Genomic DNA, 19,312 nt, shown 5'->3' on the forward strand with positions numbered 1-19,312 from the left:
TGTATAGGAAAAAACTGAAATAAAAAAGTTACGTATATTGAAAAGATTTCTTGTAGAGACTATATATGAGTCTTTTCATGGGGACTAGAAGTGGTGTGATATGCTAAGCCATTCTAATATTGCGCTTTCAATTATCGTCAAACAAATAAGTAATTATATTAATCTACAAACATGACTATTATACAAATACAATCGATAATTTTTTTTAATCGCAAAAACAGAAAATTTATGCGTTATCCAACAAGAAGTTAGTAGCGGCTTCTAAATCCCATCCTTGCTTCTCCAATGCCTCAACAGCAGTTTTCTCATCAAATCCCATACCAACCAATTCTTGAATGGATCCATCTTGCGTAGCAGTGACCTTAGGTGGTAATGATGAAGCCGTCAATGAAGGGGCAGTAGGAGTCTGGGAATGGGATGGAGTGAAATCAGGCACTGGGGTCGATCCAGGTGCCGCGTTACCGAAGCCAGCGAATAATTGCTCCCATTCATCGTTACCAGTGTTTGTTTGGGCAACGGTGCTGCTTGTGCTGAAGTCAGGAGCACGAGAATGCGAACCATTGTCTTCTGCATTGGTGAAATCATTAGAGAATCCGAATCCATTATCATTGAAGTCCTCGTCACCATCATCTTCCACTGGAGCGTCTTCCAAATTGTTAAATTCATCGGCAAAGAGATCTTGTTCCTTTGGAATTTGTGCTACATGTCCCTGTGCACCAGAAGTTTCTGCAGTTGTTGGCTCCAAATCATCGAAACCATTGTCAAATTCGTCAAATGGAGTCAGCTGCTGTACAACCAGCTTATCCTCCCCTGCGTGAGCTTCGGCGGCCGGTTCCAAGTCATCGAACTCTTTGTCAAAATCATCAAATGGAGGAGCCGACTCTGTTTCTGGATGGGAAGTAAGATCACGGCTAGTGCTATGTGGTAAGTCATCGACTGCATCATCGAACTTATCCGACTGAGAAGCACTATCAGATGAATCTTCATCATCGTAGTCCAATTCTCTGATTGGCGGAAATTCGTTGTCTATTTGCCTGGACACAGAACCTTGATTACCATCAGAAGAGGAAACGTTATCATCCTCTAACTCCTTGCTCTGGCTGCTGGATTGCAAAGGCTCGTGAGATTTGGCATCTTCAGCGTTCACGATTTCGAATGATTCAACACCCGAAGACACCTTGTCACCATCACTAGCTTCTTCATTCACTAGCTGGGAGTTTTCATTTAAAACATCGCTTTCGAAGTTCTCGGTACCAGCTGTGTTAGGAACTGTTTCTTCAGAGCCCAAGTTACCATCATTATCTATAGTTTCTCTATCGCTAATTTCATCAATGTTATCATCCCTAACTGATAATGCAGCATTGTTCACCACACTGGAAGTCAAAGAATCCGTTCTCTGCACGCCTACTAATACTCCAGGCATACCAACCAATCCTCCTACAATACCAGCGTTTCCACCCTGTGGAAATTGGAAATCTGAATTGCTAGGGGATGTCACAGGAGTTTCTCCTTCGTCCAAGTTCTTGTAGTCAGTAGTAATGGAAGAGTTAGCAGTAGCATTTGTTACATTATCAACTGGGCCACGCTCATTCACTGATAAATCGGGGAATCTACTGTTGATGTCATTCTCATCGTTTCCATGGACCAAGCCCCTGGTTGTTTCTTGATCGTTTTCTTCTTCGTCAATGTTAGGTTCTGGGAAGCCATCGTCATCATTGTCAAAATTGCTGTTGTCTTGGGAAGTTGAAAAAGTATCAGAAGGCTCTTCCTTCACCTTATCAGCCAAAATAGGAATGTCTTTTTTGGTAGTTTCAATAGGAGAACTGAGCTCGTGTCCCAGCACTGCTGCAGACTGGGGCAAGGCAGGCGTCACATTGACATCGTTGTTTTCACGAATAGAGCTAGTTCCTTCTGACTTGTGATGAGCCAATGCTGCGATACCTCCAGCAGTAGCTCCAATAATGCCACCAGCAGCCAAACCAGTGGTCAAACTAGGTAAAGAGTGCTTGGTTGGTTTATTTTGCCCAATTTCCCTCGCTCTAGCACTCAACGATTGCTGTTCAGCCTCTGCATTTCTCCTTTGTTGTTCAGAGTTATCTAACTCGAGCTGGAGTTGCTTGTTAGAAGCCTCCAATTGATTGATCTTGCTCTTTAATTCTTCTATCTTAACTATGGCAACTTGAACTTGTGACTTTTTAACAGCGACTTGATTAGTTAAACGAACATTCTCAGCCGATTTAGCCTCTGACAGCTTTTGAAGCTCAACAATTTCAGCATTCAAATAGCCTAATTTCTCCTTTAATGTATTGTTTTGCTTCTGCAACTCCTCCATGGCCACTTGCTTCTCGTTTAGTTCAGTGGATAATGTATTAAATTTGGCTTCAGAGATAGATGCCTCAGATCTGAGTGCCTCTGTCTCTTCCTTTGCAGCTGCCAAGGATGTTTCCACTTGCTCAACTTGTTTTACTTCATTCTGATAGGATGATCTCAATTGCTTCAACTTATTATCGATTTCTGCTTTGGTATTCAAAATACGCTGCAATTCTTGTTCAGCCCTGGTTTTCTTCTCGTGAAGAGATGTGGTTTGAGTAGCCAATGATTTGATCTGGTTTGACACATTGGCGATATCAGACGTAGCTTGAGACAATTGTCCAGAAATTTCGGGATTTGAATCAGCGAGTAGATCGTCATTTTGTGGTTGATTATACTGCTGTTGCTGACCAAAAGAAGGTTGCTGGAGAGATCTCTGTTGTCCAGTTGTTTGCTGTGATTGAGATTGCTGGAATGACTGCTGTTGTGGCTCCGGGAATGCTTGAGCGGACGAAGAACGTTCTACCACAGCTGGGGTAGTTGTCTTTTTCGGTGGAGGAGGTGGCACGCTGCGTAAAGCGTCATAGTTAATGAACTTCTGTTCCTTGATAGGAGTAGCTGCTTGGGCCTGAAACGAAACAGGGGAAGAGGTCAGCTCCAAAGGAGTCAGAGTAGTCGTGCTCTTTTCAACACTATTATCAACATCATCACCTAGTAAACTTTCTTGATCTTTCTCTTCTCTGGGACTAATTAAGGTTTGCTTGTGCATCAAACTCTGCCCGAAGTTTGACGTAGGGCGGAACGAACCCGTTAATGTTCTAGGTACTTCTGCACTTGAAGGCGTTAAGTCACTACTAGTTGATCTTGGTTGAACTTTAGGTGGAGTTGCAATCTCCGAAGGAGTCAAACTAGTGGCAGCTGGTACCGGAGATGGTGCGCTGGACCCAAATATATCCACGAGATCATCCATGGCACTCTTTGGCTTTGCTGGGATTTGAAAGTTGCTTTGTTGTTGTTGGGGAATTTCAGTGGAAGCAGATGAAATAGGCTGAGAGCCTGTCGAGACTGCCTTTTGAACTGGACGAGCTTGTGGAGACTCCTTCAACGATTCAACCAATGAATGTGGAACAATGTTGGGCAACTTTCCTCCAGCCAACTTTCTATTGACCAAGAAGAGAGCAATCAGAAATTCTAAGGGAGTGAAGATTCCGGTATTCTGGATATCAGCTAAGTCCCAGATAGTGGCTAAATCTTGTTCACCCAACTTGGAAGTCATTAAAAATGATGCAACTTGATTTGGATTCAACTGTCCAGACTTGGACTTGTCTAAGTTGTTGAAAATGGCTTCATATTGCTGCTTGACTGCTGGGGAAGCAACCCAATCAGATGGAGAAGAACCAGATACGTCTCTCAGAGCACCAGATGGGTGTCTAACAGTTGTTTGCTGGGAGCTCACTGAACCGTAAGAAGTTTGACGGTTTTGCGTAGGAGAAGTACTAGGAACGCTAGGAATGGCGCTGATATTACTGGAGGCATTTTGCACAGATTGCCAAACAGATTCTGGCAAGTACGCAGGTAATTGTCTAATCTGCCCGCTTAAGAGCCCCTGAATTAAGTGCATGGAAATCGCAAACGCACCTACATCTAATTTGCCTGTATTATATCTATCAACCAAGCTCCAAATCTGACCGAGCGTGGCAGTTGGCAACTTAGCCTTCATGAAAATATCTCTAGCTTGAGCTCCGCCTAACTCAGCGGTGGGAGAGCCTGTGGTTTTGACAAATAATTGGGCAAATTTATTGTAATCATTAGGGCTAACAGGACCTACACTATCTGATGCACCACTTGGCTGGGGTGGCTGTTGTTGTTGTTGTTGTTGGAGGGGAGTAGATCCAGTGTGGGAAGGCAAGAACGAATTGCTCGTGTTTTGAGATGGGATTCTCAGAGGCAAGTTCAAATTGGCAAATTTAGGTAAAGGGCCAGGAGTGTCGGCAAGCCCAGCACTTGGATGATATCCGGCTTGGGTGTAACCAATAAGTCTCATTGCGTAGCAAAAGCCAAATTGAGTTAAGAAGCCCAAGTTGTTCTGATCGGCCAATTGCCAGATCTCTCCAAGTATGGTAGGAGGCAAGCCGGACTTTTCAAAAGTTGAACGGGCTTTCTCTCCTGTAATGACACCGGAGTTTTCAGGGTCAAGCGACTTGAACACCTGGGAATAGAGGCTCTTCTCCTCCTGAGTGAGAGGCACCTTGAACGTAGGAGCGGCTATTGAGGGAATTAGTTAGTACTAAGATCAACGAGCAGAAGGGGAACGCTAGAAGGAAAGGGATATAATAGAAAGAGGATAGCCCATGGACTCATTTGAGAATATCATCGACTATAAATTGATCGACTATATATGATGAAAGAAACGAAAGAAATGAAAAGTACATCTGTGTACCACTAACAAAGGAGATATAACACTTTACTAGCCAAGCAGCTGAAACCACTACATAATAAGCCAATCCATAGCATCAACGGAACCGTTGTTGCATTCTATAATCAATTGACATCTTCTATAGCTGCAATTGAAACTCAATTGTGACATTCATCACCGAATTTGTCCTCCTCTTGTGAATCATCTATTCGATTTCATGACACCCGATCACAGCTGATACAAACAGTCCAACCACTGGCCATACAACTAGGCAATTAATCCGTTTCCTTCAAACTTTTCGCTCCAGAGAGCATCCACACAACCCTATACATACCCAGAGAAACACTCATGCTGTGATAAAGCTTATTAAACCAAGGAATTCAAACAATTGTGATTGTAGTTATAACATTAATACTTAGCCGCCGTCAAAAGTTGGCTGCCGTTTTGTATAGGGGAATTGGGTGGTTGGAACACGACCCGGGGCAGCCGTGGCGCTACCATATGAAGATGGAATAGTGTGGAGGGAGAGGGGGAGGTGTCAGAGTTGGGAAGAGATTTGAATGGTAGGTAGCGGTGTATTTATTGTTGTTATTAGTGTTGTTGATGAGCGCGTGAGGTTATGGAGAAAATGGTGGACAATTGGGTGTTATGTAAATAGAAGTGGAGAATATAAATTGAATCGTGGTACTTCAAAAGAGCAGAGAGGTATAGATTCGGAAAGACGTCATGTCCTGTGTATAGCTGTCCTTTATTTAGAACCGTTATCGGCTTATTGTTAGAGGGAAAGGGCATAGAAAAGCCTTGCAAAGAGGCATTGTATTTTGGAAAATTAAGCTCTAGTGGACTTCAAGTTGCTCTTTAACTGCGATGTAAGTAACCAAATTGAATTTGAAACAGTCCTTGATAGACATTGTCGTGTGAATAGCTATAATTCCATGGAAGTAATGGAACAGTCAGATGATGAAACTATGGCGTATGAACCATGCAGGACCATGGAAGGTTTGAATTTAGGTGCCCTTTTGGGGTATTAAAAGGGTGAATATTGAGATTCTGGTTTGAAAAATCGTAAAGTTTCGTAGTCACAACGATCAATCTTTGAGAACTTATGGAAACTGACCTGAAATTATTCTTAGACTATCTAGTGTCTCACGGTGTAGATAAATTACTGCTGTAGCATAATATCAAAATTAATCACGTGACAACGCCAGCTATATATCCGGTATATAATATCATCAATATCTAACTACCATATTCATGATGTCTAAGGTAAATATTTCAAGGGTAAGTTCAAGGGTAAATGCTTGATGAAGTAGTGATAGATGGACATGGACTGAGTAGTACCTCAAAGCAGTAGTGAAACATATAGAATGAAGTTCGGAAGTGCTATAGCTTTTCACAGGAAGAGAAGAATGCAAAATCCATCACGCGACATTCTTGCAATCATCGTATTGTTCTACCGACATAGAGCATATACAATAAACCATCTGTGACAACAATCTAATCCTCAAGAGTTATTTTCTTCCCAACTGCACAATGCTCACCTCCCAAACCAACTTCTTTAACCTTTCTTGATAATAAGAATTCGCTTTCAATTCCATTCCTTGATTCATGTCCCTCTCCGTTCCGGACCCCTCTTACAATAGATGCTTACCTTCACACGGGCTCAAACACAGCGCTACCATAAACACACTGACACAACCAACGACATTGTCGCATCTTCACCGATGAGCTTTAAATTTTTTTTGAAAAATTCACTATTAAGCAGTCTGGAGAAGTTCAACAAGGATATACCTACTACCAAAACAGTATAACAAATAGCATAATGAACAGAGGTAGAGGCGGATTCAGAGGCGGCCGTGGCGGAAGAACCGGACCATCTCAATTTCAACAAGGCCCACCAGACACCGTCTTGGAGATGGGTGCCTTCATGCAAGCTTGTGAAGGTGACATTGTCTGTCGTTCTATAAATGTAAAGATTCCATACTTCAATGCTCCAATTTACTTGGAAAACAAGACTCAAGTCGGTAAGGTCGATGAGATTTTGGGACCTTTGAACGAGGTTTTCTTCACTATTAAGCCATCTGACGGTGTCAAGGCTGATTCCTTCAAGGAAGGTGACAAATTCTACATTGGCCCAGACAAGTTGTTACCATTAGAGAGATTCTTACCAAAGCCAAAGGAGGTTGGTCCTAAGCCAAAGAGAAAGTCCGGAGGAGCTGGTGGAGCTGGAGGTGCTAGAGGCGGTTTCGGAGGCCGTGGTGGATCTAGAGGTGGGTTCGGTGGCCGTGGAGGTGCCAGAGGTGGATTCGGTGGCCGTGGAGGATCTAGAGGTGGCTTCGGAGGAGCCAGAGGTGGAGCCAGAGGAGGTTTTGGTGGATCCAGAGGTGGATCCAGAGGTGGATTTGGAGGCCGTGGTGGTGCCAGAGGTGGCTCGAGAGGTGGTCGTTTCTAAGCGTTTTAGGAGCCTTCCTTCCTACAGATCTATCATAACACTGTGGATTTCTGGGAACTTTGCCTCGAGAGCTCCTTCTATATATATAACCTAGGAGACCTACTGTAAGAGCAGTTCCAGACATTCATGGTGGAAATTGTACTTTAGTTACCAAGTTCAAAGCCAAATGTCAGCACGTTTGCTTTCTGGCACACGATATAGAAAATTCATCATCATATACGTCATCACAATTTTCTTCTTGTTTCATCTTTCATTTATGTATAATTTTATTTACCATACTTTAAGTTAATCAGATGCATTTATTATTAGACATTAGAGGTAAAATAGGGGAATAGAATGAAGTAAAACAGTCTTAAACTGCAAAATTACCAGTTCATTGGCACTGAAGAGTGGTGGTGTTTGGGGAAGATGTAGAATTGTTTTCATTATCATATTCAGCATATAATTACCGTCTTAATGCCTTATAATTTACGTTTGTTAATATAAAATATACATAATATTATGCTAGTTAGTCTATTCTCAAACATATGGACAAGTACTATTATAACATGCTGGAGACATGTCTTCGGGTTATTTACATGGTTATCATTATTCATTTATCTCTAAGTTGAAGGTGGACTTCTCTCCTGAAGATTGAAGCAATCCACAGCTTTCAAGTATTATGGTACGAACCTCCTTGAATCCATGGATCTTATCAGCATATCTGTTTGTAACTGCCATATTGAAAATCAATCTGGGAACAGTAACAACTTCGTCAAGCTGTGCTGTAGAAACCATTCTTTCGAAGTATTCTATAATCTTTGCATTGCCCTCTTCAACCAATCTTGCCGCTTCTAATCTCTCAGCTTTGCTCTTCTTCGTAGTTGAATTGAACACGGACTTCTTAGGCATAAATTTCGCTATGATTACGTCCACTTTAGTAAAGACAATTTCAAAAGGAACTCCTTCACTTACTAAGTGGTCCATCATCTGTATATCTTCTTCTCTGAATCCCTCGACACTGTCAATTAATATAAACACTCTTCTCAAAAGATGACGCTTCGAAATATACTCTAGCACCACTTTTCCCTGTTTGGACTCTCCAAACATACCGTAACCTGGACTATCGATGACTCTTAGCTTTCTTCCGATGTTAAAACAGTTCAAAGTCTTGGTGTAACCGGCCTTTTGGGAGACGTAAGCATATTCCAATGCCTTCGAATTCACAAGCAAGTTATTAAGAAGAGAAGATTTGCCTACATTGGTGTGGCCCAATAGCAACACTTCAGGAAGCGGCCTGAGTTGTTCTGGTGGTATACCGAAGGTTTTCTTGGAATTGGCCAAGTTCTCATGGTATTCTGTTTTGTAGAACGGGTCCATTTCTCTGATTCCTTGGGATCTCTTCTGCTGTAAGAGTTCATACTTAATATCTGGAATTTCCTCGTAATTGGCTAGGGTCCATTCTAGGGTTACCTTAGATCTGTTGAAGAAAGCCTGAGCCTCTCCAATTACCTTTATACTGGGAGGTGCATATTCTGGCTGTCTGAAATGATTGGTTAAGTCTGACGGTGTCAAGACTAGTTTTCTTAAGTCTCGTGGTGGTAAAACACCTGAAATTGGGGCTTCCTCGGCCTTCTGGAGAGTACTGGTGGAGTTTTTGGAGCTCGATGAGGCCGAATCATTTTTTGCATTCGTTGGTTTTAATGCTGTTAAAAGGTAATCTATGGAAGCGTAACGCTTCGGAATGAGAAGCAACGTTCGTGAAGAACACCCGAGGGTTTTTGCAAGCATTTCTATGGAGCTACTGTAGAGAAAAGAGAGAACAACAGGAAGAGAGAGAGGATGTAATAAAGATAGAGAAAAGAATAGGACTAAGGCCCAGAAATGGAACATTCTCTTAACTATGCGCATTGTTAAGTATGGGAGTGTTAAGTATGGGAGTGTTAAGTATGGGAGTGTTAAGTATGGGAGTGTTAAGTATGGGAGTGTTAAGTATGGGAGTGTTAAGTATGGGAGTGTTAAGTATGGGAGTGTTAAGTATGGGAGTGTTAAGTATGGGAGTGTTAAGTATGGGAGTGTTAAGTATGGGAGTGTTAAGTATGGGAGTGTTAAGTATGGGAGTGTTAACCAGGACAGTTTAATGGTATTAGGGTCTTACCATGACAGTCTTAAATATCATAGTCTAAAGTATGATAGTCTTAACCATGAGAGTCTTAAGTATGACAGTCTACATTGTGATGTCTTAAGTACGATAGTCTTAACTGCGAGTCTTAAGTATGGGAGTCTTAAGTATGGGAGTCTTACCTATGGGTTTTTTTTAACTATGGGAATTTTAACTATGAAAGTATTAACTTGACAGTCTCAACAATGATAGTCTGAAGTATGAGAGTCCATGCCTTAACTATGTACTTTTAACCATGTTTCAACTATGTTCTCTTAGCCATATCCTCTGAACTGTGCCCTTTTAGTATGTACTCTTATTTATGTAATCTTAACGATGTACTCTTATTGACTCTTAACTATGTTCTCTTAACTAAGTCTCTTAACAAAAAACTTTTAACTATGTACTCCTAACAACGGTGATCTTAACTAGTACTCTTAGAGTACTATGTCTTTCAACTATGTACTCTACTCTTGGATCTTATTATGTACTCTTAGCTGTGTTGTCTTAATTAAACCCCTTAATTATGTACTCTTAACTATGTACTCTAACAATAGACACTTAACTATGTAATCCTAACTATGTAACTTTAACGATGTACAGACATTCTTAACTATGCATCTCTTAACTATGCACTCTTAACAACCCACCCACCTGCATACAACAAAACATATAATTCCCTTCGTTATCTATGGCATCTTAACCACACCACATTAACTAACCCAAAACACGGAATTTTGTCCAAAGACACGTCAAAAATAGAAACAGCAGCAAAAACACGAGCTGATATCGAATTTTCCATTTCTTAGCTACGAATTCCATTCTAAATTTACTACTATTGTAACTGCAACTCCTCTATTTTGTCTCTCACCTCCTCCCATTTTATCTCTACCAACAACCATCCCACACCCAATAACTACTCCAAAACTCTCACTTTTACCATCTCGAAAATTTCAAAGTAACCTCACAAATAAACAAACCAATACACAGAACGCTTCCTCAAAACCACCACACGCTCACATTCCCACCCAAATATCCATACCAAGCACAATACCACTTTTACCCAAGTGTGCATCTAATTGTATATTACGGCATACAAATACACAACCCAAAATCGTATGGCAAGTGACGAGATTCGGCCAACAAGACCCATTCATCCTCTTATCCTCTGATTAGAACATCTAGTAGAGTAGAAACGTCAAGTCTTTCACAAGGTGTACCCGAAATTCCACGACACCATGGTATCAATTCGTATTCCTGTACTCATTAGTATGTATTATATTGTTGTTGTGGATATTCCGTGGGGCTCAAGCCATGGGTATCAAAGTAGATCAACTTGGGCCAACTAGTGGTTTCTACGGTACAGTCTAGCAATGGGAGCGGTGTTCATAGAAGTTACCAGAGGAGCCTCAGCTTCAAGGTTACTTCAACAATGCCACTGCTACCTCTACAATGCTAATGCCACTGCTACAATGTGGCCTAATTAGATCAAGATCACTAACATTATTATAGTTTTTGTATTGTCCTTTATCGGAGCAGCCTACCTTGGGTTTGCTTCTCTCGAGCTCCAACATGATAAACTCCTTCATTTCGTAGCTTTCTTGGTGTTGACGGCAGAGTTCTATTTCATATTCGATACCAAGCACAAATCGCTTAAAACACTCCGAACCATCACCTTGGTGGTGTGTACCTTCGGAGCAAGCATTGGACTGGAAGTGGTTCAGAGCATCGTCAACACAGAAAGAACTTTCGACCCGAACGACATCGCATTCAACATAGCAGGCAGTTTGGTCGGGCTTGCTGCAAGTTCCGGCTACGAACACTGGAAGGTCAAGAGATCCAAGGCCCAGAGATTACACTACAGACAGCTCCAAAATGATGACACATACCAAGTCGGCGAATCACCCTCTACCCGTAGCGACTCGCGACTGACGCCAGAAAATGAAGAAGACGGTTACGTTTCCATCCAGATGAACGACGTAGATTCTACCCATAAGAGTTCCTCTGTATAACTGATAACAAACCCACTATCAAACAAGAACACTGTCTGACAAATCTTAGTCAACCCACCTGCATACGGAAGAAGCCCTTACTAAGGAGAATTGGTAGTGGCTTTTATGGTCCAACGGTACGATGTCTGGGGTCAGGTGAATGTGGATGGTTATTTAAGTATATATAGGTTATTTATTTTCCAAGTGGCTGGGGAGTTTCTAGGGTATTTTTTTGTTCGGTAAGGTCCTGGCATTTTCTAGCTTTTGGAGAGAAAGTCAATTGTCGACGTAGTTATACAAAGCATCTAGACAGCGCACGGCACCATAATGGCAGATTCAAACTTTTACGGAGGAATCGTCTCTTACGATATCCACACCTATTGGAACAATAACAACGAAGAAGAACGCCAATTTGCATACGATTTAAGAGAGAAAGTCAAGAAAGACTTCGCTAAGGAGATTGAAAACGGTGATATTCGTGTCTACAAATTCTGGGATAAGCCTATCGGCCCTCATCCTATCAACATGTGGGAAATTGACTTCAAGAAACCAGAAATCTTCAGCGCTATTGTGCCCTATTACCAGTTGAACCACGGCTCCTTATCTGTGTTGATACACCCACGTAGTGGGCAAGGAGCTCTTGCAGACCACACAAAGCATGCATTGTGGTTGGGTCATAAGGTCAGACTCGATACTAGCATTTTGGCCAAAGAGAAGTAGATTTTGCTTGCAGCCAACTGTCACAGGACAACTCTTGTATTTATCACTACTAATGTTTATAGCGATCCCCAAATTTACAATTCACGATGGAAATGTCACGTTTATGTATTAGCTTTCGCCCGTAGTCTTTTAAGGGAGGCCTTAAAGTATAAGCTTTGGTAGTTACGAGCCATACTCAATTACGGTTTTGCACGTTTTGCAGTAATCCCAAGGGGCACCAATTGCTTGTGCTGCCGTGGGCGATGATCCTAACGGGTTCTAGCGAGTTTTCTTCGTAGAACCAGCTACGATTCCATTGTCACCGAATTTTGGCGATTTGTATAGATTACCGTCAGTTGCCAAAATGACCGTCGGCTGTTATTTTCAAAGTACAGCTATGATAGCCTATAGTAGCCCATAGCACTCCCAAGTCACATACGACACCTCACCCATTCGTAGATTGCCTGTTTTCTATTCTTTTAAAAGAAATCTACTTTCGAGTCTATTTCCAAGCTTCCCCCGTCGAGTTTTCAACCGTCTACAAATCGCTTTCCAGCCCTTGTCATCAACTGGATACACCATACTTTCCATCGTATATGTCGTAGATGCCCGTGCCGATGACTGCGAAAACGTTCTGTCTGCTGGCCGAGTAACCAGGAGACCCAATACAGCCATAGAGAAAGAACCGAAAAAAGCTCTTCAACTTAACTCACTGTACATTATGATTATTACCAACTTGCTTTCTACATTAACTATGTTGCTACTTCTACCAACTCTTGGTACTCTTGCTACCCACAACCCATCACTCCCTCCTACCTCTCATACATTTTATGTAACCGCTTCCCCACTCATCCACGGCGCTACCAAACATCGGCATGCAGGCTCCCAAACCCCCAAAAACAATAGCCGTCTGAAATGTTTAAATGAAACGGAGTTTTTATCTTGTTAAAAGGCTATAGAATCTGTAATTTGTTAGTGTCAAGGTAGTTCAAAAAGCGATATTTCTTTTCGTCTTGTCCTTATCAAGGTTGTGTGTTTCTTTGAGAGCCATTGGCCGAAATTTGGTTGAGATACATTGGACTGTAATTTTCTGTTTCGTAGTCGTTCACTATAAAGAATATTTCAGCCAGAGTTGCTACGAAACAGTAAAGTATACACCAACACAAGAAATACGAATAGACACAACAAAGCTGACACCACTAACAGCACATGCCAGAATCCGTTGAAACAGATAAGGCTTCTTCGCAACAGAATGACCTGTTTGCGAAGAGCATACGTCATCTCTCTTTACCAAGATTCCAGCGCCATGACTCCAGCGGAGTGGAAAGTGCCATTGACGATGAACATGCTCCGGAGAATTCACTAAAGAAACAAGCCAAGAATGCAACCGGCGGTACAACGGAAAAAGCAAAGAAGAAAGCAAGAGCTCTAATAGATAGAGAGGTTAGTCCAACTAATGTCAATGGTGGTGATGAGAACTCAGAGAAGGAAGATGCTACAGCCAATACTAAAATGAATGGAAATTCCAACAATAATAGCAACAGCAGCAACTACAACAATAAACCTGATGGAAGTACAACTTCCACTACTCCAAGGAAAAATGGTAATGTTAAGGACGGACATGCCAGTCCATCTTCATCGAATTCACATCTTCGTGAGTCTGAAAATGTTGACGATATTTATCAAACAGTCAGCCACCACTCATCGACGATGGATCCCAGGGCGATACCTCCAAGCCCTTCGAAAAGGAAGTCTAATATCGGCCAGGAGCCTCCGAAGGAAATACCCAACTCTTGGAGTTTCTTCAATAGAAACAACGATAAAGCTGAGTCAAGGTACGAAACTGAAGAAGAGGAAGAGAAGAACAAAATGCCATCGTATCATGGCGATGAGAGGCACGCTCGTGAAATTGACATGAATAATGCCAGGCGCGATCCTGATGAACTTGACGTAGAAGACTTGACCCCCGCTGATCAACAAGGCTTGGAGGCAAGAACTCCATTTGCTCACTCCCAGTCATTCAGTAATTTCCTTCCATCGATGTTTAGTGGAAAGTCTAATACCCAGCAAGACTCTGTGGGAGGACTTAATATTCCAGTCGCCAACCCAGAAAATGACTTCCATACCACTGATGAACTCACGAGACAACAGAATCTTTTCAAGAAGTTTCTGATTTTTAATAGAAGAAGAAATAGAGACCAAACAGGGAGAAAACAGAGTATCATAGCTCCTGAGCCTGGAGAAGAAGTCAAAGAAGATCCAGACAAGCCAACTGGAGAAAGAGCACAGAAATTAATAGGTTCACTTGCAATGGGTGCTCCCGCTATCAATCTACTTGCTTCGTGCTTGCTAGAGGACGAGCACGGAATTTCAAGAGCGCCCCTTGTTCTTACTTTGATTGGTTTGAGAATAGAGGATATCTCTAACGGAATCAACACCCGTATAAGAAAGTTCAAAATCTATTTGGAATATGGCGTGGGACCACAAAGGCTTAAGTGGTCTGTTGATAAGACAGCCAAAGACTTGTTGTACTTGCATTCAAAATTCAAGTTTGAGCGTTGGAGAAATGAAGTTGTCAGAAATAAGAACAGCGAATTACCTAAATGCCCTATCCCACCATTAAGGAACACTGATGCGAACTTAATGACTCGTCGTCGCCGAAGTCTTCCCAATAATCCTGAAATCCACAGAAACTCAATTGACGAGGAGTTATATATACGCGAGAATCCTCACACTGACCGTACTCATGAAGAGCTGATTAGAAATAGAAATGCGAATAACAATAATGGTATCACAGTTCAAAACCTTGATGCATGGAATATACTTCATAGAAATTCGATTAATACTAACAATCGCGAACACAATGACGAAGACAATGATGACAATTCTATGTACAGTGTACATTCCTTCAGAAATCACCTTGCTCGCTTGAAACTGCAGCTCTCCCTCTCTTCCATATCTTCTCATGATCAAACACCGGAGCAAATCAGAACGAAGATCAAGAAAAATCAGGACTACATCCGAGACGTGGAGAAATATCTTAATAGCATGATTGAGCTTTGTGCTCTTAAACCCCAATCGAATAGACTATTTCAATTCTTCGAAATTTCTCCTATCTCCTCTCTCCTAAGTTATGAGACTGGATTTCAGGGAAAGCAAGGTATTATCCACATCAGTGGCTCCACAAAGAGCCAGGGATGGAGAGTTGGACATTTCAGAGCTAATGACTTGAAGGGAATGATTGATAGAAGATCAGAAAAATGGTTTTTGGTTCGTCATTCATATGTAATGTATGTCTCTGATATCAATTCGACGCTTCCTTTAGAAGTGTTTATCGTCGACAATAAATTCAGAATTGGATATAAGCGCGACATTGACCTGGTCAAAGATGATGATGAATCCGACTACGACGATTCGTCATTAATTCAGAAAAAGATCGCCGATATAGAGACAAAACAGGCGGCACATAACGTTTTTAACCACTTGAAAATCACATTGGAGAACGGTGAGAGAAAGCTTCAGATTATGCCAAAGTCTCACAAGGAGCAGAAATTATGGATCAAATCACTTACTGAAATGAAGGCTTCTACGCAATGGTCTGATTCCCATAGGTTTGGATCCTTTGCACCAGTTAGAGAGAATTGCTTTGCTCAATGGTTTGTCGATGGTAGAGATTACTTTTGGGCAGTTTCTTCAGCATTAGAAATGGCCAAGGATGTTATATTTATCCATGACTGGTGGCTTTCACCTGAATTGTATTTGCGCCGTCCGGCCAATGGTAACCAACAATGGAGAATCGACAGAATATTGCAAAGAAAAGCAAAGCAGGGAGTTAAGATTTTTGTGATTGTGTATAGAAACGTTGGAAGTACCGTTGCAATTGACTCCTTATACACCAAACATTCAATCCTATCATTAAATGAAGATAATATTCATGTTATCCGTTCTCCGAACCAATTGCTTCAAAACACTTATTTCTGGGCTCATCATGAGAAATTGTGTATCATAGATCAGACGGTTGCCTTCGTTGGGGGCATAGACTTGTGCTACGGTCGTTACGATACACCTGATCACGTATTGGTTGACGACTCTGATATCAACTTTAATACGTTGGGCCACGATGATAGACCAACAACAGAAGAATTTATCCGTTTCCAGACCTTCCCAGGAAAGGATTACTCCAACCCTAGAGTAAAAGACTTCTCAAATTTGGACAAGCCGTACGAGTCTATGTATGATAGGAACATTGTTCCCAGAATGCCATGGCATGATGTTCACATGGTGACATCAGGTAAAGTCGCCAGGGACTTAGCCAGGCACTTTGTTCAACGGTGGAATTATTTACTTAGACAGAAGAGACCTAGTAGATTCACTCCACTTCTCACTCCTCCTCCAGATATGACAGACGAGGAAGCTAAGAAGTTAGGATTGGACGGAACCTGTGAAGTTCAGCTACTTAGATCAGCAGGCAATTGGTCATTGGGTTTGAAGGAACACGAGCAGAGTATACAAAATGCCTACTTGAAGTTGATTGAGACGTCAGAGCATTTTGTTTACATTGAAAATCAATTCTTTGTAACGTCGTGTTTCATTGATGGAACTGAAATTGAAAACAGAATCGGTGATGCTCTAGTAGACAGAATCATCAGAGCCAAACACGAGAAAACCAACTGGAAGGCCGTTATTATCATTCCACTCATGCCTGGCTTTGAGTCGCAAGTGGACGAACCAGATGGATCATCTGTAAGAGTGATCATGCAATGTCAATATATGTCCATATCTAGGGGTCGCTCTTCTATATTTGCTAAGTTGAAGAAGGCAGGTATTGAACCAGATGATTATATTCAATTCTTCTCCTTAAGAAAATGGGGTAGAATTGGACCGGATAGAACTTTGGTTACAGAGCAATTATATATCCATGCTAAAACTATGGTTGTTGATGACAGAGCAGCCATAATTGGCAGTGCAAATATCAATGAAAGATCAATGAGAGGAATTAGAGATTCTGAAGTGTGTGCAATTGTCCGGGATAAGGAAACAGTACGCACAAGTATGGGTGGTGAGCCATATTTAGCTGGTCGCTTTGCTCATACATTAAGAATGAGACTCATGAGGGAGCATCTTGGCGTTAATGTCGATATCTTAGATATAGTAGAAAGACGGTTCAGGAGATTCGAGGACTTTGCTAGAACAAATGAAGGTATTCAGGCTGCCACTAATATCTTTAGAAATCAAGAAAATATTGTTCTCTCTGCTATGGTTGAAGTGGCTTCTCGTGACATTTTAGATGAAACAGGTGGAACTTTCAGATGGAGAAACTTCCAAAGAAAGAAGAGCCTGGACGGCTCACTGGAAACGGCCCCTATCAATGTACCTTGTGATGAAGGCGATGAAGAGGAGGACAAACCAACACCATTGGCATTGCCTATCTCATTTAATAATAGAACGGGAATTCATGAAGCTAACAAGGGAATCAGAGATAAGAAAAAGCATTCTTTTGACACAAGAGTCCAGAACAGCGAGGGCCATAAGAAAGATGTATTTGGTGAAGGTCTTGACAAGTACAAGAGTAAGCTAGCTAAGAGAGCCCGTTTGAATAGTACCAGATTCCTCAAGGATTTAGCGACAAAGGCAATGCAAGAAAACCCTACGGACATATTCTTGCCTGATATCGAAAATGTCAGGGAGTTTTTGGAAGCCGATGATTATGACATGGTAGACCAAATGGACGAGCAATCTGAAATAATCATATCAGAGAGAAACAGAGAAAGATGGCAGTTACTAAAGAAGCTCTCCTACTTGCAAAGAGTTGCGGCCAAGGAAAAGAGACAACTGGAGGATGAGTCCAAGAAAAGAGTCGATGCGGGTCTAAGCCCCAGCATCAACCGCTCTGCTTCTCCAATTGCCAAAGGATCGCCAGTACCAGCAGAAGTTAAAGTACCTACAACTTCCGAAGACTTACCACACAACGGCGATATGAATGGATCTACGTTGGACAACGCGTCAGTGCCATCTCTTGGCGAGAAAAGGCCTGAAATTATAGGAGACGCTAATGCTGAGATACCAATCATCTCTCTCAATGAACAGGAGGCCCAGGATGTAATCCAAAGCATAAATCCGAAGAGGGATAGTCCTTTCACTAAGTTTGTTGATCCCTATGGATTTGAGGATCCCCTTGATGACGAATTTTATGAAGATATCTGGTATGATACTGCTAGAAGAAACACAGAAATTTATAGAATGGTGTTCCATACTCAGCCCGATGATTTAGTATTAAACTGGAATGACTATAAGCAGTTTTCCAAATTACAGAGAGCTTTTTTCGTATCGCAACAGCAAGAAGCCAAGTATAGAAAGCAGAATCGAGGTCGTGCAAACTCTTCTGAAGAAATAGAAGAGTCCGAAAGTGACGAGGAATCAGAAGGCTTCCAATACCGTCCAACAATGCCGCACCGTCCAAGCAGAGCAACAATTAACGTTAAGAAATTTGATCAAGTTGGCTTATTAGGCATTGCTCCTCCAACTTTACGAGAAAATGACGAAGAAACACCAACCAAAGCACAAGCCGCTAATAAGAAGAGTTTAAGGCGCCGTTTAAATAGAAATACAATTACTGAAGACGCAGAAGGAGAGGTTGCAGGTGCTGTGTCACCTAATGATACCCATGTGGAAGATCCAAACGATCCCAGATTCTCCGATAATGTGGATCCTCTTCTGTTAGATGTGTTTGATGAAGACGAAGGAGAAGAAGGAGAAGAAGAAGAAGACGTAGAAGACAATGATGATGGAGATGAAGCGGAGGCAGAAAAGGGCCATAATCGTATTCAAAATGAAGAAACAGCCGATCAAAATACCAGAAACTTCCATCAAAACCACAGTTCCAAGCTCAACAACAAAGATAGCATGCAGACTATGTTTCAGAATGGTGATACTCATAGCCACGACGGACCTTCGAATTCTCTTCCTAAAGATAGTGAGCACGTACATCGAACTAAAGCTAGACGCAAGAGAAAAAGAGCTGGTACGTTCTCTACTCGTAGAAGAGCACATCTAGGTGAGAGAATCTTCGATAGAGATTCAGCGGAAAGAATATTACAAGAAGTACAAGGTAACCTTGTATTTTTCCCTGCTGATTGGTTGCTGAGAGAGTTGGAGGGAGGAAACTGGTTCTATAATACGGATAGGCTTCCTCCTATTGATATTTATGATTAAAGTGGAAATGCTGGCTCCAAGTAAGTGTGTATAGAAATAGAATTAAAACGTGATCAAGATTTTAATAAAAAGTACAACTTGTTGACAATATT

General features: G+C 41.7%; 6 protein-coding genes across 6 annotated transcripts; 4 read left to right on the plus strand and 2 right to left on the minus strand. All coding sequences in view use genetic code 12, as the record gives it.

Moving 5' to 3' along the window:
- Positions 1-31: 31 nt before the first annotated feature.
- On the minus strand, positions 32-5,118 carry CTA3 (Cta3p). The gene is made up of 2 exons (XM_064917365.1): positions 5,061-5,118; positions 32-4,575 (listed from the first exon to the last, which is right to left on the minus strand). Exons 1-2 carry the CDS (start codon positions 5,074-5,076, stop codon positions 227-229), a joined length of 4,365 nt encoding a protein of 1,454 aa, XP_064773658.1. The 5' UTR covers positions 5,077-5,118; the 3' UTR covers positions 32-226.
- Positions 5,119-6,514: 1,396 nt separating this feature from the next.
- GAR1 (H/ACA snoRNP pseudouridylase subunit) lies at positions 6,515-7,635 on the plus strand. Its single transcript, XM_064917366.1, has one exon. The coding sequence runs from the start codon at positions 6,549-6,551 to the stop codon at positions 7,176-7,178; it is 630 nt and encodes a 209-aa protein (XP_064773659.1). The 5' UTR covers positions 6,515-6,548; the 3' UTR covers positions 7,179-7,635.
- Positions 7,636-7,766: 131 nt separating this feature from the next.
- RJT20DRAFT_135575 (uncharacterized protein) lies at positions 7,767-8,948 on the minus strand (the record flags this gene model as incomplete). The annotated part of the gene is made up of 1 exon (XM_064918412.1): positions 7,767-8,948. One exon carries the CDS (start codon positions 8,946-8,948, stop codon positions 7,767-7,769), a length of 1,182 nt encoding a protein of 393 aa, XP_064773660.1.
- Positions 8,949-10,556: 1,608 nt separating this feature from the next.
- Positions 10,557-11,330, plus strand: RJT20DRAFT_135576 (uncharacterized protein; the record flags this gene model as incomplete). Its single annotated transcript, XM_064918413.1, has 2 exons — positions 10,557-10,587; positions 10,831-11,330. 2 exons carry the CDS (start codon positions 10,557-10,559, stop codon positions 11,328-11,330), a joined length of 531 nt encoding a protein of 176 aa, XP_064773661.1.
- A 306-nt stretch (positions 11,331-11,636) lies between these two features.
- On the plus strand, positions 11,637-12,029 carry RJT20DRAFT_135577 (uncharacterized protein; the record flags this gene model as incomplete). Its single annotated transcript, XM_064918414.1, has 1 exon — positions 11,637-12,029. The coding sequence occupies one exon, from the start codon at positions 11,637-11,639 to the stop codon at positions 12,027-12,029; it is 393 nt and encodes a 130-aa protein (XP_064773662.1).
- A 942-nt stretch (positions 12,030-12,971) lies between these two features.
- Positions 12,972-19,306, plus strand: PLD1 (phospholipase D). The gene has a single exon (XM_064917367.1). The coding sequence runs from the start codon at positions 13,218-13,220 to the stop codon at positions 19,218-19,220; it is 6,003 nt and encodes a 2,000-aa protein (XP_064773663.1). The 5' UTR covers positions 12,972-13,217; the 3' UTR covers positions 19,221-19,306.
- The last annotated feature ends 6 nt before the right edge of the window (positions 19,307-19,312 follow it).

Source organism: Scheffersomyces xylosifermentans (genome assembly GCF_036884685.1).
Source record: "Scheffersomyces xylosifermentans strain CBS 12540 chromosome Unknown RJT20scaffold_5, whole genome shotgun sequence".
Taxonomy (NCBI): Eukaryota; Fungi; Ascomycota; class Pichiomycetes; order Serinales; family Debaryomycetaceae; genus Scheffersomyces; species Scheffersomyces xylosifermentans.